We start from the raw sequence: 25588 nt of genomic DNA on the forward strand, positions 1-25588 counted from the left end.
AGGAATTCTACTGGCATAGCTAATGAGAAATTCTGTGATCTGCGTAAAATGTAACCCTCATTCTACAGCAATGTCCATTTAGATTCAAGTTCCAGATGTATGCTGTATCTAAGTGAATATGACAGTCTTTAGCTTGGAGACTCACAGGTTTTGCAGGTTCATGTCACAAGCAGTGGCACAGTGTAATAAAAAGATTACATAGACTTCATAGATGCTTAAACCACTGTGCATCAATGAAGGCATAATCCTCTTAAAAACACTGAGGAGTATGTAACAAATACTGAAACGTAATTACATTATATCTAGTAGACTTCTAGTAAAGGAAGTTTCACAAATATTGCCTCTTGGTAAGAAAATATTTATATACAAACTAACATTTATAATGAAACTCCTATACTTCACAATGCTATGTGATAATGACTGAGACTTCTTAGCAGGGGGAGCATTAGAGCCAGGACTTTACTGGAGAGCAAATTGTGACATGGTCTCCAGGCAAGCTGTGCCATAGCTGGCCCAGAACCCAGAAATAACTGCTCACACAGTGTATAGCAACTCAGCATTATTACTTTTTCCTACATTCACCTAGAAGTTACTCAGCTTACTGATAGTTCTGGTATGGAATTAAAATGATGCAGAACCTACAATAAAACAGGATTTCAATAGGCAAGATGAGGGTTAGCCTTTACAATTAATCCTACTTCACTCACACACATTCTGAAAAATAAGTTGTACATGAATAGACCCTAAATTAAAGCCTAACAATAAATGAGAAAAACAAAATAAACACCTACAAAAGGAAATCAGAATTTGAATAAAAATACTAGCTGTGTAATTAAGTAACCAAATATAAAACGCTGCACACTTGTAATATATTTCAAGCATCTTAGTTTACTTTCAGAAATTTCCAGAAGGCTAGGTTTTGTTTAAGGGTTTTTTGGTTGCTTTTTTAGTTGCTTTTTTCTCCTCCTTTTAAATGGAGTTCTGTATTCTTAATAGGTTGTTGACACTTTCCTCATAAGGCTCCCATTTTAGATGAAAGGCAGAACAAGTTGCCTGTTTTCATGGACATGATAATAGACTATTCACTTGGATGCATACAATTGCCATCTAAAACTCAGTGCAAATCTAAAATTAGAAGTCTATGATATGACTCACAAGGAGAAGTTTTGTGACAGAAACGAAGATATTTTTAAGCAAATGGAGTCTGAAGTGTAAAATAAAAACTGCTAACTAGTCTATGGAATAAATTTCTAGGTGTTATTTTTGTGTTTTAGCTATTTGAAGTAAGTTTCCTGATTATCGTCATACTTATAATTAAAGGTAGTAAAGCTTCTGATTTATACAAAACAATATAACAGTATTACAGAAAACAATTAGAGAAATCTCATTTAAATGCTACTTCTTTACACTACAGAATTCTTTATATGAACATAGAAGCATGCCTAGCAATATCTCCTTTACAAAATTATTACAAATGCTTATTTAATTTATTGCTTAGAGACCTGCCCTTCTGCAATTTGCAGTAGTTCTCATATTAAAAAAGGAAATTGCAGAGATGGCATTCCAAAAGGGAAGTTTATAGCAAATATATCATGAGAACAATATCTAAACTTAATATTACATCAAGAGCTACAAGATGCATTGTAGGAAGATACTACAAAACAAATGTAACATGAAGTTAAATTTTTCGAGTATGCAGTATACTTTACTATAGTAAACAGGACATTAATTAGATGTTAAAAGAAGACAAATGATAAATGTTATAACCAGCAAAGGAAAAGCCTGACATTATAATACTTAAAACACTTCTGAAGATATCTCTTCCTGATATTCTCAGCCCAATGCTATTACTAAAATAACTATCTGTCTAGCAGACTGTCAGAGAAGAGAGGGTGCTCTCAGAAGTACTCATCACAGTAATGTTTTCCTTCTTAAAATCTTTATCATCACTAAGCCTTCAAAACTGATACATAATTGTTCCTCTCAAGACTTCTTGAAACATCACCCCTTTCGCACTAGGAACGAATTTGGCAGATATAATTCTTAGATAAAAATCCTGCAACTGAAAACAAGTTGTTACCTCAGATTGGGATTTAATCACAACTAGCTTTCAACAGTCATATCACAGTTGCCCACATCTGAACTTGCCAAAGACTGAGAAGAACAGAGCTGGTGAAGACAGATCTGTATAAAACACAGCTTTTCTGTTGTATTTTGGATATGTATTTCAAGAAAAGAGGAATTGCCCTTGAAAAAAAACCACCATCTTTAACCACTGCCTATAGAGCAAATCTATGAAGGAGGATTTTCCCTCTAGTTTTGCCCCTCAAATTTTGTCCCTCAAATTTTGTATAGTGAATCCTGTCCTCAATGTTTGAAGAGAAGAATTAGTTTTTGAACTCTACTATTCCAGAAAATAAACCACAGAAGACATCTCAACATGCAACACTAATATATCAACCTTTTTCTGCACTAAATATGTAATTTATCCCATTAGAAAATTGAAAAAAATGTGTTTTTTTATTGAAAAGGTAACAAAAAAAATTTCTTATTTTTATCACCTGTGTGATCTTTAGAGTTTTGTATCCTGGCTGATCATCCAAAATGGGAAAGAAGAACACAGATTTGTTTACCTGTTACTTCAATAATTGCTCTGTGATCATTAAAAGTGCAAGCAAAAACAATAAATAAAAATCAGTTAGAATGTGTAGATTCATACTGCATGATTTTGGGAGGAGAAGCAGCAGAAATGTTAATCAAGATGCAATACTAACTTTTAGACAAAAATTTTTTAAATGTTTAACATGTAATTTGTTTACAAAGGAAAAACTCTAAGAATCCAAGAGCAGGACAACACTGTACTAAAACAAATGCTGCATTGCACAAAGTGCCCCAGCACTGTATTCTTATTGAGGAGAGCACCAAATGAAAGTCAACTGCAGTTGGATAAAATACATCATATGGCTCTATTCACTGTGATATTTACTGCTATGAGAAAACATCTAGAATTCCTTGCCTTTTTTAGTCATGTAAACTACTAGTTAATCATCAAGTTATTCATGCCCATATGTTTCTGAGATACATTAGATTATTACTATCAGAAACATGGGTCAGAAGAGATGTGATGTGGATTCTCATGATTTGCTTGCATATGCATAAACTAGAATTAAATACTTCCAGCCACAGTGATTTTATAGCTAGCCTTAGCAAGATTCCTTACCCAATGTTAACTAATATTTAACCCGCATATCTCTTGCTGTAGCCTAATTCACATTATTTTGTTCTAGTAAATGAAAACATTTGATTTCTTTTCTTGTCTACCCTTTAACAGTTTTACTTGCAGCTGCAGTTTTTTCAGCTGTCCTGACCTTTACAAATAAATCTTACTTCGTTATAAAATAAAATTGGTGTAAAAAACAAAAATTTGAAATCCTGCTTGGCTTACTCCTAGTTTAGACACAGTCTGTAATGCCATTCAGATTCCCAAGTCATCATTCAGATTTACTTGGCCTTCTGCTCATATAGGCTACAGAGCAAAGAGAGTCAAAAAGTACTTTCCTTTAGCCTACTGCCAGTGTGTAGTTAATTGCTTTAGTTACAAGACTTTCTTGCATGAGACGAACAGTTAGTTTACACTGCCATTTTTTGTGACACAAAAATCTTCTAAATCTCAAGACAGTTGCAGAAACCAAGGTGGGATGATTCAGAGTCTGAAGGATTGCAAAGGAATAACAACAGTGGAACTGTGTGAAACCAACATATATCAGCCAAATGGACAGAAACTTTAACCAGGAAAGTATTTGTGATGCAAGGGTAAAATGCTACAACATTCCATTCCTGACAAAGAATATATTTTGATGTTGCATTTTGAATTGACAAATCAAAGGGGAGGTGCCACCAGGTGCTCACCCAACCTCTAGAAACCATCTGTTTCTTTCACCCGGTTCAGATCTAAGAGAACCAGCACAGGTGGAAAGTTGGAAACATGCCTGCAGCAAAGCATGCTAGCTTTCAGTAGCAGGTATCTGTTAAATCAGCTTAGCTTAATGTTAAACTGCAGTTCTTGGCACTGTTTACTTATAGAGAAAAACAACCAGAGAGGAAGGCTGATGAAGGTACTTATTAACAAAGTACTTATCAGCTAAAAGGGAAAAAAAAACCTAGCACATGGTTAATGGCTACTGCTACAACAGTATAGAGTAAAAAAAAAAAATACTAGGATGCAAAAGGATGGAAAATAGTACATAAAAGGATTGAAAACCCCAAACAGATCCAATGTTCTGTGAATACTGTAACCATAAGGACAGCATTAAAATTAAACTACCAATTCAATTTAAAATAAAATGATGGAATTTTAAGCTAATTTGACCTGTGTTAAGTTTCTCAGGAGAGTTATGAAGGTTGCAAGAGTGACTGTGGCTACTTTCCAACACAGCTGGCCTTCATGAATGGCCAAATTGCTTTCTTTCCCGCTGTGTCTTTTTCAGCACTATAAAGTCTCTCTGTGGGTTTTTTACAAAAGCACAATACTGCCCTGAGCCCAAATGAGCTTTGGTCCTTTAAGAGCAGTAATACAACCCAGAACCAAACAGAAAATTAAGAAGTTTTTTTATTATTTTTTTTTTTTTACTTTTTTTAAGGTTTCATGCCATTTGCAAGATGTACAAAATCTATAACAATATTGTTTAAATTGCTATACATTGTATACCATATAACTAGCTTTACTGAAAGATATTCAAATGAGTAACAGTCTCAAAGTATAATGCCAGAGCAATTTAATTTGGGCGCTTTATAAATTAGGATTACAGTGCAGACTGAATTTTAGTGACCCACAAAAGTGTCCTGTTCGTTACTGGGTGGTCCACTTAGTCAAACATAACACCACTTAGAAACATCACTATCTTGCATAGACTACTAAATTAGAAATTAGAATAAATGGAGGGAAAGAAAAGTGAGAAGGAGAAATACCTTCTTCAGTAGTATGATATAGTGACTTGCTATCACCTTACAAGCCAGAAAGAGGAGGCCAACATATGAGAGAATGTCTGGAAGAATAGGATCCTATATATATGTGTGTGTGTGTGTGTGTATATATATATACATACACACACAGTTTTCTGAAGGGGGAAATATGACTGCAGTTTGTCTATAAATGAAGTACTTAAGGAAAATATATTACCTTGATGCCAGAGATAACAAAGTTTTTACTAGCTTGTTTTCTAGCACTGCCTGCTTTGATTTTGTAGCTACTAAAAGTGTTATAAGAATCTTTAATGTATGACTACCTTTAATTGTGAGAAGTTGGCACTCCCCATAGGCAAAGGAGCAATGCCTTTGTGCCATTTTACTTCTCTGAGGCATTTACATCTTTGAATAACCCCAAAGAATTCCAGGAATGTGATTTCAACTGATGGTGTACATGAGGTCTGCTTAGGCTTTGTGAGTGTTTCTGTAGTAAGAAAAAGTAAAGTAGGAAGCAAAAAGTACAGTAGAAAACCTTCAGCTGTGTTAGCAAGGAGTAAATTATGTAAAGACTCTAAGGGATGTAATCAGTTTACTCTAGTATCTCAAGGATGGGATTCTTCATACGTAAACTCTGCAATCAAAAATTCAGGAGTCTTCTCTAGACTCTGTCAACTCTCTTAGCAACCACACTCACAGGGCAGCACATTAGAGCCAGCACTGAGGAAAGCGTAAGCAGTACACAGAGGTGGAAAGATGTCACTCACCCCTAAATGTATTTGAACAGCAAAAGAATGACAAAGAGGCAACTAGGTACGTTACCATTTATCATTTATCAACCAACTGTGATAAGGTCATTGTTCACTACTACTGTTGCTTATTACATATATGTTATAAAATTCCTAGAATAAAAAAAACATTTGGATTGATTTCTGCTTCAAAAACACATCTTCATTAATCAAAATGCAAGTTCCAGGGTATAGTGCACCTTCTGGAGATGTCTCTCTCTCACTCTTCTCAAACTGCAGACTGAGCTACAATGGAAAACTCTATGTGATACCTTCTATTATAGTGACAAGGATGATGAAATTAGAGAATATAAATATTACTCAGCGTCCACCTCCCTCCTGCACTACATGAGCCCTGGTTTCAAGGAGCATCCCCTCCATTTTCCTGGGTAAGAAACTACAAAACTGTAGCTGGTCTTTGCATGGGCACAAATACATGACAGGTTGCTACACACTTGGCATTTAGCATGCAGCACACTTGGCGTTTAGCATGCAGCACATCTTCATAACTTTTAGTTCAAATTGGATTTCTGAGGCAGTAATATTGGGGCGGGATGGGGGAAGGGGGGAGTGAAAATTTACACTTGCTACTACACCATAATATGTGATTAAAAAAAATAAAATCAAAAGCTAGTTTTATATTTATCTTTCATCATTTTTTCAGAAAACTGATAGCATTATATTCACACATAGCATATTCAGTTGAGATGAATACAATCGAGACAACAATGTTAAGTGGGAACTAAGACTTGCTTTAACTCCACATCCCTCAAACCCAGTGACTTTTCAGTACTAACATCTTACAGCACCCTCCAACAACATTACACAAGAAATATGCTTCCCAAATCAGCTCACAACCAGGTACAATCGTAGGCACCATACATCAGAACTGTGGCTCTGCACTGATAAAGGCACCTCACAGCACTTGTCACACCATTAATACTGTCAAGTCCACTGTGATCTGAGGCTAAGCATCCTGTTCCAACCACACAAAACCTGTGACATCATGCAAACACGTCATGAAATCTTTGTGTCCTTAAATCCATTCTTGCTCCTGTTTCAATTGATTACAGTTTCTGAAAGGTAATCTGAACACAAAAGAGCTAAGGTAGTCACAGTGCTGACTGTCTGCTCATCCATAATGCAGAAATACAAACTAAAAATAAGACTTAGACTCCAAGCACTCCAGCCTTGGCAAAGGTGAAACATTTACTGAAGTAGTGCTTCTGCAGCAAAAATTCAGCAATACCAAGCTGAATCGATTTTATCTAACGAGCAAAGAATCTAGTTACAACTTTGTCTTCAAACTAACATACAATAACATGTTCTTAGTTTCACACATTTTCTTCTAAATGATCTTCAAGAGTCATTTACCTTCACTTGATGTCTAAAGATAATAAAAACTATTCTTAATCTAATATTGGATTTCAACGTAACAAAATACACACACAAAAAAGAAAAATGATTAAATAAAAGAAAAGACAAATTGGCCATTTCATCACTAATAACTTTACAGATGTTTAGAAAGGTAGTAAAAAGCGACTTGACAATTAACAGTCCACATGATTCCTGTAGAATTCCTCTTGAATTATTGCTTGAGAGTACCAGTCTGGATAAACTTCCCAGAACACTACTCAGTTCCCTGTCCTTTTCTTTTACATTTTGTCTTTATAACCTTAAAGTACCTCTGTTATTTTACTCAAAATGGTTGACAGTCCCATAATTATTTCTTTCTTCAAATCCTTCTCCCGCCCCCCAATCCGATCTTTATTAAGGTTATATATATACACAACACAGTGAGACCCCCAGTCTCTTCTGTGATCCAAAGTTGCCTCATTTTTTTTTTTCTCACACACCTTTGTACCTGCTTTGAGTGTCTAACCCTAACATTTAAACTACGAATTCTCCAGGCAGGGACTATTTCTTTATTCTACACTTGCAGGCACTGTGAACAATTGTTCAAGATTTCAGCCCAAGAAATAGGCAGACAAATAAAAATTTAGAGAAAAATAAGTAACCTCAAGAAAGTCATGAAGCAGAAGTATATATTGTAGATTTGGAGAAGTGCTTTACCCAGCATAAATAGGACAGAATTTGTACCTTAACCTATCCTCGTGTTTCTCTACTGAGACTACACAGGAATCCTGCATGCTAGTTGTACCTGGTGACTGGGAAGCCAAGTTCAGAAATCCCATCACAACAGAAAAACAATAATCGGAAGGAAATGCTATGGGAGAACAAAGTTTCCAGATACAGAAGATGAAGAAGAGGGTAACCATAGATCACTGAAGCTGTTCAATTTGAATTTTCATAGAAAATAAGCTTAAATGCAGCACTGACAGTAGTTTGTTTCCAATCAATACCTCTAACAAAAAACCTAAGTTCCGAATGCAAAATTTTAACTGTAGCATTTAGGTACAGCTCCTAAAAAAATTAAGACAGTAACTTCATAAAAATAGGAACATAATGAATACTCAAATAATGCAATAACATCCTGTAATAAAATATTTTAAAGATCACTGACTTCAATACCAATAATTAGCTCATTATCTTACAAATTCTTCAATGCTTAACAACGCAATGATGTCTGGTTCTTGTTTGGAGACAGAAAGTGTTATTAGAAAATACTAGCTCATTAGTAGAGATTGCACAATAGACTTCACAACAGAGAAGATAGATATGCTTTCTATTCTCTTCTCTGTGATAAAATTGACATACAATCTAATCTTGTAGCAGAAACAGCACCAAAGACAGAATGTTCAGTTCAGTTAATATAGTAAGTTAAAAACAACTACTAATCTTCAGAAATTCTGTCCTGACTCTGTTCTGCAGTGAAGACTAGGAACCTCAGTTTACAAATGGATAAATGAAAGCAAACGCCAGAGTCCATCTCTTACCTTGAAGCCGTTGCATGACATTGGCAATGTCCCTAGATCTTGCCACAAGTCGGGATGAGGCCATGATCTCTTTGCAGTAAGTCACCCTCTACTGACAGAAGCCTCTCTCCAAGCCACTGGCCTTGGTGAGGTGCCAGCCTCCAAGTGCCTTCTTCCAGCATTCAGCCTCAGCCCAACCAACCTGGGCAAGTTACAGCTATCTTCAGCCCACACGAGCACTCACAGGGTCTAGTGGCAGCACTGTCCTCACAAGCAACTCCAGCACCTGAAAGTGAGAGTATAAAGGTTCAGGAAAAAATTTAACCAGTTCTGTGAAACTAAGTCTTAATAACTATTTTAACACACAAGTGGTATGCCTTACACATACAGTATGCTCCAGCCAGAGATATAATTAATGCTGAAAGCTTGTTTGGCAATCACCCATGGAATGAAATGGCAAAAGCAATTTTTTGCATTAAAAACAATTGGCGATATACCAGATATCAGTGTTTGCATAACGGTGTTTATGGATATGTTTTAGAAACAGAGAATGCTGTACATATTAGAAGTAATACTTTACTATTTCTTAATGTAAGTAATATTACATATGAAGAAGGAAAACTGAAATCTCTTCAAAAATCCAAAAAGCTGTACAAGTCACATCTAAGTTCATAAGTTAAATTAGGTTCATAAGGTTGGAAAGGACCTATAAGATCATCTAGTCCAACCATCCTCCTATCACTATCTCTACCCAACTACTAAATTAAATCCTTTAGCACCTCATCTAAACGCTTCTTGAACAGCGCTAGGGATGGTGCCTCAACCACCTCCCTAGGCAGGCCATTCCAGTGCCTGACCACTCTTTCAGAAAAGAAATGCTTCCTCAGGTCTAATCTAAATCTTCCCCGGCGCAACTTGTGGCCATTCCCTCTCGTCCTGTCATTATTTATCAGGGAGAAGAGGCCCACCCCCTCCTCACCACAACCCCCCTTCAGGAAGTGGTAGAGTGCAATAAGGTCTCCTCTGAGCCTCCTCTTCTCCAGACTAAACAATCCCAGCTCCCTCAGCCGCTCCTCATAAGACTTGTGCTCCAGACCCCTCACCAGTTTTGTTGCCCTTCTCTGAACACGCTCCAGGGCCTCAATGTCCTTCTTGTAGTGAGGGGCCCAAAACTGAACACAGTACTCGAGGTGCGGCCGTACCAGAGCTGAGTACAGGGGGATGATCACCTCCCTGCTCCTGTTGGCTACACTATTTCTAATACAGGCCAGGATGCTGTTGGCCTTCTTGGCCACCTGGGCACACTGCCGGCTCATGTTGAGCCGAGCATCAACCAACACCCCCAGGTCCTTTTCCTCTCTACATTCTTCAAGCCATTCTGCCCCAAGCCTATAGCATTGCATGGGGTTATTGTGGCCAAAGTGCAGGACCCGGCACTTGGTCTTATTGAACCTCATCCCATTGAGCTCAGCCCAGCTGTTCAGCCTATCCAAATCCCTCTGAAGGGCCTCCCTACCCTCAGGCAGTTTGACACATCCTCCCAACTTTGTGTCATCTGCAAACTTACTGAGGGTACACTCAATTCCCTCGTCTAGGTCATCAATAAAGATATTAAACAAGATGGGCCCCAAAACTGACCCTTGGGGGACACCACTCGTAACAGGACGCCAGCTGGACTTAACTCCATTAACCACTACCCTCTGGGCACGGCCCTCCAGCCAGTTCTCCACCCAGAGAAGAGTGAACCTGTCCACACCATGGGCTGCCAGTTTCCTTAGGAGAATACTGTGGGAGACCGTGTCGAAGGCCTTGCTGAAGTCCAGGTAGACTACATCAACAGCCTTTCCCTCATCTACCTGTCTGGTCACCCAGTCATAGAAGGAGATGAGGTTGGACAAGCACGACCTGCCCCTGGTGAACCCGTGCTGGTTGGGTCTGATCCCTTTATTGCCATGCACGTGTCGTGTGATTTCCCTCAAGATCATCTGTTCCATAACTTTCCCTGATACCGAGGTCAGGCTGACAGGCCTGTAGTTCCCCGGGTTTTCCTTACGGCCTTTCTTGTAGGTGGGAGTCACATCGGCAAGCCTCCAATCTTGTGGGACCTCTCCAGATAACCAGGAATGCTGATAGATGGCAGAAAGTGGCTCGGCAAATCATATTTCATCATGTTAGAAAGGAGCAAGCAATAGCAACTCATTGGTCTTGACAATCCATAACACTATTGGACTGTGTACTCTAATCTGAAGGTACTGAGACTCACATACTTAGCTATTAAATAAAATCATATTTACATCCTTTTTTATATCATATGGCAATGTTGTACTACAGGTTATTCAACCTTAAAGGCTCTGAACTACTACACAAGCTTAACACTATTGTAAGTGCAAAAAGGCCTACAATGATGATAAACCTAGTCTACAAAATTCATATTCAACTGTCCAGCAAATGTAATCAAATAATTTTCAAGCTTCTGAGAAAGCAGCACATGCTGTAGATACATGCACCTAGTTCCCCGTTAGTGAAGAATGGAGTGTGTAGACAAAGAGAACAGCAGTCACAGTATATAGTCTGGACTCAACTCAAATTCAAGATAATAAGTAGTTGATCAGTATCGGAGCTACAGACAGGGTTACACGCATTGTGAGCTGTCCCCTTTCTCCTGACCCAAAGGTCCACCACAGCACACAGTTCCCAGCATGCTGTTGAGGAGCCTCTAGGCTGTGCAGCTTTGATTCTGCTGAACTGCCCATAAGGAGCAACATCAACATGTAAGGTCTGTCAGAGGAAATCACATTTTAACATTTCCTTCTCTGACCCTTCCAACCCTATCTAACCTAAAGAACTCACTATTTCCTCTGTCACTAAGGATGGTATGAGATGCTTACCAGAGCTAAGCTAACCTTAAATCAGAGAAGTTACAGAAGACACATGACTGCCAGACCAAAGCTCAAAAGGGACTGCAAAAACCACTCAAAAGTAGCTGCAGGATATCAGCTTTTTATTTTCTAAATGGCCACTCATCAGCTGGAGTAAATCAGTTGTAAACGAGCCAATGTAGGGAAGCTATGGAAGACACTGATCCAACACCACACTAAATGTGTCTGGGAAATTAAAATGAAAATATATGTTCAATCTTTTCACATGGTAGGCTGAGTCCCTGCGCAATGATACATGGGAAACTAGTAATTAATAATTTATCTAGCTGATATTAAATTATATGCTGTATAATAGGAATTTGTGGTTCTAACTACAATTCCCCATTCAAAACTCCCTTGCAAGCAGAGGGAATTAATTCATTTAAAGAAGAAAATAAGTTACAACATAGAAGAAAGATTTTCACATGTAATCACAAGTTACTTGTGTGGGCAGAAAGTCACAGTTAAGAGTACATCAGAGAAATAAATTAACCAAAGTTTCATGCACCCTTTTCACCTGTCTTTAGCCAACACCTAAAGCTTCAGAGAACAAGAAAACCTACGTACATAGTCAGCAGTTCAGTGAAATACAGAGGGAAAAATTTTCCTGACTTCTACAAATAATTAATGCCTTCATCAAAATATCTTTTATTTCCAACAGAAAAAAATATGTATTTTAAATCTGTAAACCTTAAAATATCCATTACAGAAAATACAACTATTACACAAAGCCTTTTGTAATAAGAGGATTTTTTTTAATTTGTCTTCCAAACAAAAATATATTTCTTCAAAGGAATGTGTTCTCAAAATGCACATTTTAAGACAAATATATAGCCTATGTCATAAATCTTAGCCTGAAACAGATCTGAGAGACCACGTGAACTATTTCCTGTGTTAGCATGGAACAAGTGGATATTCCTTATTTTTAATGCTTAATTGTTAGGTCTGAACATACAGAGAATGAAGAGTGAAAAGGAGCAATTTTGCAAGTATTTAAGATATTTTTTATTAGGTTTGTCATCAATCTGTGGTTAATGGATAAAATTACACTGACACATTTTCTTGTATGAATACCTTGATAATATGAGTTTAGATGAAAAGAAGAAACATGAACTTTTTTTTTTTCATATGCTATGGCAATGTTGATTTTTAAATTATCTGCATACCGGCACAATGGTCCCAGAAAATCAAGGGGATATTTGGTAAGAGAAGGCAGCTTATAGGCTGTGGATCAGTGGCAATAAGGCTGACATAAATAAGTGTAAAAAATTATCTGATTCTTTCCTGTCAGCAGAAATTGCAGATTTCCACTACTCCAGTCTGATTCCACATATAGTAACAAGGGAGATTCATTTCTACTCTGTGAAGGTATAGATTATCTCCATTGGGATTCCCCCAGAAAAGGAAGAAAAATGAGCCAGCAATTCAGATATTCAGGCTGCAAAAGAGACTTGGGGAGGGACAGATACAAAGAGATGTTCACTGGAAATAATGACTTTCAAATCCAGGTCTCAAATAGAAGACTGTACCTCTATAATATCCAATTATAGTAGCAATGAGTAAGATAAAGAAGGTTAAACACAGAGAGGGAAAATATATATATATATTGGTAGAGAAAGAAAGTGCCAGGCAGGCGACTGATTCGAACCTGTCTAAAAGTCTAGATCGTATCAAGAGTAGATTTGAAAAGACAAAAACCAGAATAACAAATGCAATAAAATCGTGCAGCAAGAAATCAGTGTTACACAGATACAAGAAATAACTCTAGCACAAGAATTGAACAAAACCTTAGGAAAGAGAGAGACGAGGCCAATTGCTAGAGCAGCACTACATATTAAAGAAGAAGCAGACTTCTCTGCTGAAAGAAACTGTGGTATAGAACTAATCAAGTCAAAAATCATTTCCGGGAAAGGATCATAGAATCAGAGAATCAGAGTTGTTTGGTTTGTAAGAACTCTAAAGTTCACCTAATTAGAACCTCCCTGCCATGGGCAGGACACTTCCCAGTACTCCAGGTTGCTCAAAACCTCATCCAACTTGGCTCTGAACACCTCCAAGAATGGTGTTTACCATAGCTCCTCCAGGCAACTTATTCCAGCCCCCCACCAAGTACAGTTTACTGTTGTGGTGCTGTAAGTCATAGGTTCAGTTTCTGAAACATAGAGGTCTTCACAATGCTCTCAATATCATAAATGCTACTGAAAGTGATGTGATTTTCTGAGACAACAGTCAGCATCTACTAATCAAGAATTAAAGATTTATATAAAGGTAGGAACCAAAATTTTCTGAAGATCACAACTGCACTTTTCTACATCAAATCACAGAAATGGCTAATTTATTTACACTATTTACAATAAGAAAGCAAGAATAAAGGATGAGACGTGAAGAGCTTTTACACAGTGCATTGCCTATGAGACTGAAGGGAGACTTGACAAAAGTCCACCTGAGTAAGACTAAGAAAGCATGGACAGGAAGCAAATGGTTCTTGGCCAGGCAAATAAAAAGAAAGTAGAAAATAAGATCAAGTTGAGACAGAAGCATAATAGAATTGGGAACAGTGCCATTTGAAATAAAATCAAAGCTGAAAGTAGAAGAATTTGATAGAATTCATCCCAGAATATTGAAAATTCCTGAATGTGAATTAAGAACCCAATTGTAAACATATTTGAATAAATCTGTCAAGTTGGAGATGGTGCTTACTGGATATATTCAGATTAGGAGCTAGGATGGAAAAGTGGGCTAGAGTGGTTCTAAATGATTCTTATGCTATCCTTAAAAAATATTGATAATAAATAAAGAATGGTAACTTGTCACTGTTCTTTCAAAATCCAGTCTTACAGAAGAGTCACTATGGTAATTGTTATCGGTGATGGTTCATTTCAGCGTAGTAGAGTATCATGTCATTATATTGGAACCTTCCCAAGTCCAATGGGATGTAACTATGCACTGCATAAGATCATGGAAAAATGTAATTTTGGCTCTGAAATGTGTTTTTGATAGGATGTTCCCCAAATCCCAACACTGTCACTTAGTACTTCCTTTCTCTACTGCACGGATTGCTTTTGAAAAAGTGTGGAAAGAACAGACTACAACCTTCAACAAAGAGCACACTGAAATAGGAACAGTGAAGCAAGATGTTCTCACTGACCATCCAACCCCAAACTGACTTGATATGCAGTAGTTACTTAGAGGTTTGTAACATACATTGAAAATAGCTTTTCTAGGAATAAAAAACCCACAACATTTGGACACCTTCTGGAACTCCAGATTATTCCAGTTCCTCTAGCATTATCTTTGTTTGGCACAGAACATACTTTTTATTTTGCAGAAAGTCTGCAACAGCAACTAATATGGAAAAGTAAAGATATTTTGCAAATCTGATATATAAATCTGTGGCATATGTCATGCACAACTTTTCTGTTCTTTACCTATAATTAGACTGTGGTTTAAAAATGATCTGTAGGACCCCCATCATGCACACTGCTGTGTACATGACTACATTTCTGCAACTGAGCTTTTTATTTTCACTTTCGATTATGTTTATTGGGGAAAATGAAAAAAATTCCAGCAGTATTATGAAACTCTGCCTGTCTTTAAAGCTGTCTTTCCATTTGAACTGAAAATGCAAAGTGCTGCAGTAGAAAATAGAAGGCAAACATTTTTCTTGAGAAAAAATCTGCAGAATATATATTGCTAGATTTGAAGAAAGGTCACTCACTGTCTTTCCAATACAAAAAGTTAAATACAGTATATACTACAGTTTGGTAATTCTGCTGTTGAAATTCTGAAGGAATATATTACAGTTTGTGTAGATGTTGGTAGCAGCAGGAGAATGAGGATCAGTAGCTTGTTACCTTCTACAAACATGGGATATAATCTTTGCCTCAAAGAGCTTACTATGTGTGCAGACAAAGCCATGCTAAGATTAAGATCAGAGGTCACAATACATAAGCAAATAAGGCAGAGTGATATTAGGATATAATTCATAAGTCATTTAATACTAGGAATGTGCCTCTGATATTTCTATTTAGTAGTGCTATGGCACCTAAGATTTCTGTGGCATAGTAAGACCTACAGACAAAGGTTCTGTAAAAAATAACAAAAACACCAAAATAGAAAACACTGAAGGACCTCAGGAAAGGGTGGGCCAAACTGAGTTTAAGATAAGCAAGTATTGATTCCTTAGTATTTCTGTTCATCTCCTAAACAAGAACGTTTATCTGGAGTAGAATATGTGTACAAGGGACGGACACAGTTGTCATATGAATGGAAAAGCAGGAAAAAAAAAGGAAGTGTTTACCTCATTAAATCTCTTCCTTTGAGCATAACAAAGGTGAAAGTTCAGCTCTTTCAGAGGTAACCTGCTGCTGCTATTATTGTGACCTCTAAGGACACACAAAAACTCTAACACTAGCCATGGTAACAAGGAAGTACGTGCATATTTGTCTGCGTTGATGTATGTACTTTTGTAAATACTGCAGCCACGACTTCAGCCACAACTAACTTCCATTAACAACTGGCACCCAGGTGGATTAGCATGGTCTATCTGACTGATGAATGTACACACATTTCTTGGGGCTGGACCTACAGAAGCCCTGAAGACCCATGCAGATCCTAGGACTTCTCCAGGGCCCATGTCCATTTCAGCACCTCACCCAGCCACATCCTTCCCAGGGCCTGGTGCTCCTAGGATCTTCACAAAGCTCTTAAATACTACTAGTGTGCTGCTCCTCCCTCCCTGAGAGCCTTGACCCATTCTGAACTCATAATTATATATATATATATTATTAAAAAAAAAAAGATCGAATAAAAAAACTGAACTGTAAGGAATAGAAGGAATAGTAATTAAAAGAAAATGGGGGAAGTGAAGAGATAATTGCTTCTCTTTTTACATCTAAAAGGTTTGTATACATTCTAGTTGGCTCAGTACAAGATACAGCACCATGCTCCTTCTGGATAGCTCCTCTTCTCAGTGGAAACTCCTGTGTTTTCAATGTTACATGCGTCCCATACGGATATGAGCTCAGACCAGGGAAAAAAAAAAAAAAAAAGTGACTTGCTTCACAAATCATTGAATATGCCAAGTTGGAAGGGACCCACAAGGATCACAGAGTTGGACTCCAGGCCTCACAGAAATGTTAATACTGTATCTTGTATACCATTTTTGCCCTGTAATTCACCACAAGAACCTTAGTACAACAAACAAACAAATGAAAGCATTTCTAATTGTCGATCAAATGTTACTCATAGAACCCTGATTTCACCTGTCTGTTGGCAATAATTTAGTATAGCTTGCTGGCATCTAAAACTTGTGGAAGTGTTAAAAGTGCACACAAAAAATTATGAAAATACTTCTCAGAGCTCAGAGAAAGCCGGCAGTCCATCAGTAGTACTACAACAGGAAAGTGTGTGCCTGTTAAGAGTATTTCAACAGGCTCCACACTTGAGAAGAACTGGCAAGCAGCCAGAAGCAGCACGTACTATTATTCCTCTAAAACTACATAAATATAAATTCCACTCAGTGATGAGCACTGGAGGTTCCCTCAGCATCAGGTAGATAATTTACTTAGGCAATTCCTCATGAATTTGTGGAATCTAGTTAATAACAGCAAACTAGTGATGGCCCTTAGAAGCACATTTTCCCAGTAGGAATATGGTTGAAAATATTGTCAAAGCCCCAGGCACAGCCGTGTCAGATATTTCGACAGGTTTTACCTCCGGGGAGATGCCACACATACTGGGGAGCATATGGACTCTGTTGCAATGCACTTGTCCTTTCTGCACCATCATTGCGTGCAACCCAGCCTAAACGCGGCTTCTCATGAGCCTGTCAAGAGCCACATCTTCCTTCATTAACTCTATTTTGGCCTGCAGTGCGTGAGCACAACCCCAGCTCTCTCCGTAACACACTCATGTGTACTGCAGGAGGCAAACCTCTCCCCTCCTCCGGTATTTTCTTCTTCGAAAAGGGCACAGTCCCAAAAGGGAGTTCCGGATCGACCCCAAACCACTTCAGTGCTGCGGGGACCCCGCTCTCCCGACCGCTCAGCACCGCAAGAAGGCGGCGGCCCCAGACCGACGCCCGCTGCCCCGGTGGGGGAAGGGGGATCCGAGCCCCGAGCCCCGGGCCCCAGCCCCGCACCGCGCCCTACCTCCGCCCGCCGTGCTGCTCCGCGCTGCTCCGCTCCGCTCCGCGCCGCCCCGCGGCTCCCCGGTTACCAGCGCGACGCGGGAGCAGGTGCGCGGCTGGCGGGGAGGCGGCCGCGGGGCCGCGGGGATGCGAGGTTGCGTGCTTGTGCGGGAGTGCCGTGCCCTTGCGGCGTTTCGTGCTGTCACTTCTCCTCCTCCTCCTCCCCCGGACTGAGGACCGCCCCCCCGCAGTCCTCGGAACTCGCAGTTCTTGCGCGCATCGCGGGGGGCCCCGCCCCGCCCCGCCCGCAGCACGGCCCCGCCGGCGGTCGCTTCGGGCCCTGTGCCTGGTAGGGGGGTGGTCACCGGCCTCCAGCCCCCGCCAAACAACCGCAAGTGCGCGCTTAGCAGTGAGCCGTAAAGACTTCCGAGAATGGCTGCAGCGAGCTATGGCTGCTCATCGCGATCGCTGCTTATGTTTCTGTGGTTATTGCTACATTACCTCGAGCTCCGGAGAGCATCACCGCCTGTGTGGGCTCCGGCGCATCGTGCGTGAGGCAGGAGCTGTGCAGGCAAAGTGGGACACCGGCACTTACATAACAGCGGCAGGACAGAAATACTCAGAGGGATAGCAACGCTGCCGCTGCCGAGCTCAAACCACGCTAGCCGTGCAACAGTGCTTACGCCATCAGAACAAAACCTCTCTACTTGTTCAAAGGACACTGCATAAACCCGAGGCTTTGGTTATGCATTGTGTCCCTTTCATCTTTAATGTTCAGGTTGGCACAGTACAATTGATGGGGGATTATTATTCTTCCTAACTAATCATCTTTGCTTTCTATCATTTGAAGAGCAAAATGGTCATCTAAAGCCAGAAAGGAGAAGTTGGGAGGAAAGATGCCTATGTACCTCTTCACTTTCATCTTTTCTGGCAGTGCTGCAGTGGTTCTGCAACATTGGCATGCAGAGTGTTTACGGAGTGGATGGAAGAAATCTGAGTGAGGCAGCAGAGATTACTCAGCATCATCCCCTCCTTCAGTGCCAGTCACGTTAAGATTGGTGCTACCCATGTGATATGAACATTTACACTTGTGGCACCTATCCCAACACAAAACACAGTCACAGATCACACACTCGGAGTCAAGTTGCTATTAGATGTAGCAGGAGCTACAGCAAGGACTCTTGTGAATCAGGGATGTATGTATCTAGGTCAACTCCAGTCATCCACAAAAATCCTCTCTTCCTGACAATGAGTGTATCCAGGCATATTGGCCCTGAAATTACTCTCGAGTTGTTTGTTTTTATTTTTTTTTTTAATTGGTGGTGGTGGTGATGGTTTTTTGATTGTTTGCCTTAAAATAATTTTTCATATCTATGTTGATTTTCCATTTTCATTTTTCCTCATGTCAATTGCAGCATTGAAGCAAAGGAAGTAGATGCTGACATGCCTGAGTTTCCCCTTTCTGCTCACACCTCTCCGCTGAGTAAATTCCTCATTTTGGTGTCTCTTTCAGAAAATGTCATTTTGTTTTAGCTTCTTAGATTAAGGGAATCAGTACTGACATGAGAGAGAACATATTTTTCATGACTGAAGCTTAGTTTTTTTATAGTCATTTGAAGCAATTTAACCACAGGAGTACTTGCAAGTGTAGGCTTTCTTCATTCTCAAAACTGAAGCACTATGTGCTGCATTGTCTCTTAAATCTTCGGCTACAATTACTGAGGTATGTTTTGTTTTCTTTTTTTTTTCTATCAGTTATACCAAGAAACCCACAAAAACCTTACTGGTAGCTGTAGAGTTACTCTGATTTTAACATGCTAAAAAGATGTGGCTGATTTCAGTCTCCTCCTCTTTGCTTATTATGTGAGAATATAATGTCACTCCAATTTTTCCTGCTTGTTCTCATACGAAGTATCAACTCCAGCTATTGACAGAGCTGGAACACACCTTGTGCAAAAAATATATTTCAATCAAGGGTGATGGTCTCATTGCAATCTTCAGTGCATTTACCAGATTTTGTTTTTTTTTTTTTTCCTGAAGAATCCTAGGGAGAATGTATTACTATCTTACTTCTCTTTAAACTGTTAGAAAATTTCATACAAAAACTTTTGCATCAGAGTGTTTCTTCTTCTGGAAGAAAAGACTGTTTTTGCTAATATGGAATTTTTTAGAAACATATCTGGATAATTTTAGTAATTTTGTATTAACAGTATCCTTATTCTAAACATATACTTGATTCTACTATGATGTTAAATGTGGTTAATATTAAACAATCATATTGAATAAAGATTCTTTACTATATGTAGTTGGTTAGGATGAGAAGCAAATATTACTTCCACCACAGAGAAAGAAAAAAAATAAAAGAACATATAGTGACATGGATGCACTACCATTTGCAAAGCAGATTACTCAGCACGTGGCACACTTTCAATAGCCCTCAAGTGGAAAGACCTCAGCTAGTGGATAGTGGCCAGATGAGCTGCCCTGATGGACAAGTTCAGCTGCGTGTTGAAGGATACTTTACATCCTCTGACAAGCCCATCTCCTGAGTACTGTGATAAAGTGTTGCAAACCGTGGTGAAATACAGCCAATATCACAAATACTGACATGGGAGTGTCCCAGTTCTGTGTAATAAATATTGCAGCATCACTGAGTGCTACGGCTTTTAGTTGAGATGTAAGATCATTGTCACTGAAGAATTCAGGGCACCTTCCCTCAGGAGGGGAGTACTGCCCTCAGAGGAGGTCATTTTGGTATGCTTCACCATTGTATCACTCTATGCTTGGTTTAATTCTGGTCACCAGACTCCAAGAAACACTTAAACCAATAGGGGAGATCCAGAGGAAAACAGTGAGAATGACTATAGGAAGATCCAGAAAGCACAACCCTCCTCCAAAAAAGTCTGAAAAAGCTATTTAATTTAGAGAACGGAAATAAAAGGGATGTGGAAAAGTATTCAAAACAATAAAGGAGCACTATAAAAGGAAGGGAATTAGCTCTTCTCAGTGTCTACAGTGGAGAAGACAAGAAGCAGTGTGCTCATCATGCACCAGGTGTGGTTGTCATAATCAGAACAGAAAGGTTAGGGGAAAATAAAGCATTGCACTACATAACATGAGGAGAAAGTGAAATCTGCAATAATGTATTAAAATACTGACTAGACTAGAAAGCATTACTTTTTTATATATATGTATTTATGTATATATGTATGTTGTTGAAGTGCATAATATGGTATCTCTTTCAGTGCTTTGATCTCTTCTGAGTCTATTGCTGCGATTCTATGAAAGTTAAGACTGGTTTGAGGAATAGAGCCTACCCCTTTGCAGGTTTTGCAGCAAGCAGTAGTTGCCACTTCCTTCCTGCTTTAAACTGCCATACATTATCGATGTGCAATGTTAAAAAAATTGCCACACACCTCTTGAGAGATGTGTGCATTTCTGCACACCATTTTCATGTACTCTGTAAAGTATAATCAGAAAATAAAATAAAAATAAAATAAAAAACATGATTTTTGCTATGTAAAGGTTCTTGTAAAATGTCTATTTTGTATTTAAATATGACAAAACTTCAGTGAGCAAACCATGAGAGTAAATCAAAGATATGACTGGAAGCCAGTCCCCTCAAATATAGGCTGTACCAAATTACAGGTAGTGTTGCAACAGACAATCTAACTTTACTTGTATTGTTCTGGAAGGCATGAAAGTGACAGGATAAGATTGCACAAAAATGAACTGGGCATAGACATTCAGAAAAAATATAAAAACTAGTATATACCAGAATATGGTAAAGTTCTCACAAGTGAAGTTATCAAATTTCTAACAGCTTAGACATGCCTAATTAGGGCTTAAAACAGAATGAGCTCTGTCTATCATATGGCAAGAGCTGAGCTAAACCAAATAACATTTGTCTTTAATGTCAGTCACCTCAGTATTGTCAATAGACTCATATCTGTTTGAAATGTATTGTTGTGCCATTTTTTCCTCATTCATGCTTCACACGTTACTCTAAATTGAAAAACATTTCTAAAAACACAAAATACAAAAACAGAATAAGAAATGTAAACACCCCTTCTATTTAAAACAAAGCTAAAAGGCTCTTTTCTAAAGATCATAAGCACTGAAAATCTAAAAGTGATTTATATTCAGTTAGAAGCTGCCAAATCCAGTATCTGCATAGCGTCAAATCTGGCATAGCTCCCTGTAAGTATGAGTTCCCCAGGCCAGACCCTACTTCTGCTGGTACAGATGCTCTTATACATCTTGACACATTCACACACCCCAACACATATATGCACCCCAATGCATGTACACACTTGTACACATGGTATTGTCCCCCATAAAAGACTGGGCCTGGTGCCTCTAGACCAAAGGGTCACTCCTGCAACCATTCCAGTCCTATGACCTTACCAGCAGATGATCCCCAGATCTCATGCCCCCCTCAGTTGTTGGCTGGGACTCCTTCATGTAGCCAACTCTCAGATCCTTGGTCTCTCCAATGTCCAACCCAGGCCTCAGCATTTGGTTCCTCAGCCTCTTTTAATGGACAGCTGATTGAGTTCAATGTTTGTTAATGGTTACGCACATTGGCGTTCACATCCATATACTCTATGCACATTCTTGTCTCTGCAAGTGCTTGCTGCAGAGATGCATGTTCCTTGGTGACACCCAGTCTCACTCCAGCTGCTGGCATGGAGACCTCCTTACATACCCATGCACACAGGATAGAGAGCTTCTCATTCAGGAAAACAGATAGAAGAAAAGTTCAACTAGAAGCCAGGATAGACTGTGTGGATCAGGTTCAGAGGATGGCCAGAAGATGTGCTGACCATGATTTCTGACTTTCCCACCCTTACTTCCTATTCTAAGCACCCTTGAATGTCTTGGGTTTCATAAACCTAAAGAAAGTACGCTCCCTCTGTCTGCAAGATGATCCTAGGGAAAGCCTCCCATTGGCTCCCCTGTTAGCCCATGGAAGCAAGGTTTCATTGGGTTGTTGGGGTCCCTATAACTGCCTCCAGGTTTCTGTGTGATGTGTTGTACACATAACATTATTTCAATGCTTTGGAATAAATAGATATGTATATATACACACATATATCACACATATATCACAGAATCAAAGAGTAGTTTAGGCTGGAAGGGACTTCTGGGTCCATTTTGTCTGACCTCTGCTTACACACACACACACAGCAACCAATTGGTCTCCCAAACCCAAGGAGGAGACTCCACACCCACTCTGGGCAACCTGTTCCAGTGTGCCATTACCTGCACAGCACAGAAATGCTTCCTGATGTCCTGACAGAACCTCCTGTTCTCCTGTCTGTACCCACTGCCTCTTGACTTGGCACTGGGCAAAATTGTAAAAAGCCTGGCTCCACCTTCATTGCATCCTCCCTTCAGGTAATTATGTACTTTGATCATATATATGCTAAAAAATTCAGATCAGGTATTTTAGAAGTAACTTGTTTAACTTGAACTGATAGCACAAGGTAAACATGATCAGATAGTGCCACCGTATGGACTGTATCACAAAGTTCCTTAGTGCCAGACTAAAAGATGCTGAAGGAACAAAGAAACTCTGCTAGCAAAGCTGAAGTTATTTGGAATTTCCTTACATTCAAGTATAGACAAGATATCTTTGTCAGGTGTGCCTCTGAACAGCACTAGACAGAATTTCTTCAAATGAACTTGAAACAAATCTGAAACGTGGACAAATATCCAATCAGAAAAGGTTATAAAAAGGTGGATGAATTACACAGAAAAACTAACTCTTCTGGATTTATTTGCAGAATTATTGAGTTACTTGTTTGATACTGCATGCGGTAAGGGTCTGGAATACACTACTACTATAAAAAATCCATTCTTCCTTGTAAAAATAATAAAAAATCAGAAAAAAATACTGAAATCACAGACCAAATCAGCTGTCACAGTAAAATGCTGATTTGGAGATTGAAGTAATCTGCTAGGACAAAAGAGTTGAAAGGCATGTTAGAGTAGTTGGAATGTGTGCTTATGTCCTATAATGTCTAATTTGAAAGGACATTTGAAAGGAAATGGGTTGAGAATAGGGGATTTAATAAGGGGCAGAAGTTCAGGGTGCTGCCTGAGGTAGCTACGGCACCTAACAGGAATCAATGTAACAGTTCCAAAACATGAGAAGAATAATGAAATCAATACTTAGTCCTTAGGAAAATGTTAGTTTTTTAAAGAAAAGTTGTTTTTTTGATCTTTATTAGTTTGTTACATTTGTTTCTTATCTGCAGTATCAAGGAGACCTATATTCTCCTTGATACTCCTAATTTCCAATTCTTATGGTTCAGAGAACAGTTTAAAAAACATGGAACATGGAAGTGTACATAAAGATGGAAAGCACAAATAATTTATTCAATTATAACTCTTAACAAAAGAACAATTTTTAAAGACTCACTTAAGGTTACTGAACTACTGAGGTTGACGGTGAAATACTTCTTATCCAGTCCCTCTTGTTCTTCCCTTTTCTCAGTCTTCTACAAATGTGCCCTTTATGCCATTTTTTTTTCCCTAGCCTTTTACATAATTCACTTTCTGAAATTTCATTTCTGTTTTGTCCTCCTTTCTCCCTCTCGTGCTTACAGCCCATTACCTACTTCGGTGTCATATTTTGGACATATTCCTCTGACAGCATTGCTTACCTGTTCCCTTTTTAGTCCTTTGTACTACACACTAGTGTCACTGCTTAGGTCAGCTTGAGAAACACAATAAACCCAGGTGTCAGGACTTTACAAAAGCAGCTTCTATGCTATTTATTTGACCCACTTACCATGACAGTTGTTGTAAAAGCAGCAGAGAAACTGAGGAAACAGGTTGCTCAGGGACACTGGTAGATCAGCCTTTGACTTATCTTTCTTCTCTATTCCTCCATTTTACAATTTCTGGGGAGAAAGAGGAAATGTGACTATTGCTCCTTTCACTCTACCTCATGTAGAAGGAGGAGTGAGTATAGAAAAGTACCTAACTAGCCCAGGTAGACGTAGAAAAGATTCAATTGAGACTTGCTACATGATTTAGGGTATTTTAAAAACATAGCTGCTAAGTGAAAGGAAAATTATTCACGTGTTCTCGAATCTCCAGCCCCTCCTTGTCTTCTCACATTCCATTCATTGCTTATTACTCAATCAATCTTTATGCAGTATGTTTGAAATTATAAATAAGTCACCCTCCTTAAGGATATTCTTACAATTTGTGTTCCGTTTTCTGTGATCTTAAAAAACTGTATTTCCCAAATCAGCAGCATGCAGATCTAGAATGTGAAACTTATCTTCCTGATTATCCAGCATCTGCCTGGAAGAAACTCTGGTTCCATGGTGTTGCCATGATAGGCTGTCAATATGCTTGAGGCTCCAAATCTTTATTTTCTGACTTCTATATTGATCTTGTTACAAATTGTATGAATGAACTACAAAAATAAATTTATATATTTGAAATATATTACATATTTTAAATGCCAAATGAGCCACTGTAAATGGTATGAGAGAGAAAGAATTCATCTAAAGTCCCTCCTGACCTCATTTTGAATGAGGTCAGGAGGGACTTTATGATTCATTAGGAAAGAAGATGCCATTGCTGTGCAATGAATTTTATCAGATACTATCTTTGACCTTTTGATGTTGACAGGTAGTACCAGAGGTTCTTCTGAACAACATGAAGATTCTTCTATGATAAATCCATGCTTTTCTTAATGATGATTTTCATTCATCTTCATGAAACTCTTTGTCTTGTCAGAAAAAAATACACAATAATTTTTATATTTTCTATGAGAAGCTTCAGGATATACAGACTTCTAAAGATGATGCTGATAAAAAATATTATTAAAACTTTTTAAAAATAATGCTTATTTAAAATAAAAGTTTTATCAAAGTAAAGGACAGAGGAATA

The 25588-nt window shown here is 38.7% G+C and overlaps 1 protein-coding gene across 1 annotated transcript in view; it reads right to left on the bottom strand.

Moving 5' to 3' along the window:
- The window catches only part of SYNE1 (spectrin repeat containing nuclear envelope protein 1), a 276072-nt gene extending 258210 nt beyond the window's left edge, over window positions 1-17862 (bottom strand). Inside the window, exons 1-2 of the mRNA XM_065732123.1 lie at window positions 17697-17862; window positions 8648-8912 (exon numbers count right to left, since the gene is read on the bottom strand). Coding sequence (XP_065588195.1) covers window positions 8648-8711 — 64 coding nt within the window. The 5' untranslated portion in view covers window positions 8712-8912; window positions 17697-17862. The remainder of the gene's footprint in view (window positions 1-8647; window positions 8913-17696) is intronic.
- Window positions 17863-25588: the final 7726 nt, after the last annotated feature.

The sequence above is a fragment of the Cyrtonyx montezumae genome, unplaced genomic scaffold (assembly GCF_038088225.1).
Source record: "Cyrtonyx montezumae isolate F1298 unplaced genomic scaffold, pur_monq_1.0 scaffold_0, whole genome shotgun sequence".
Classification (NCBI taxonomy): domain Eukaryota; kingdom Metazoa; phylum Chordata; class Aves; order Galliformes; family Odontophoridae; genus Cyrtonyx; species Cyrtonyx montezumae.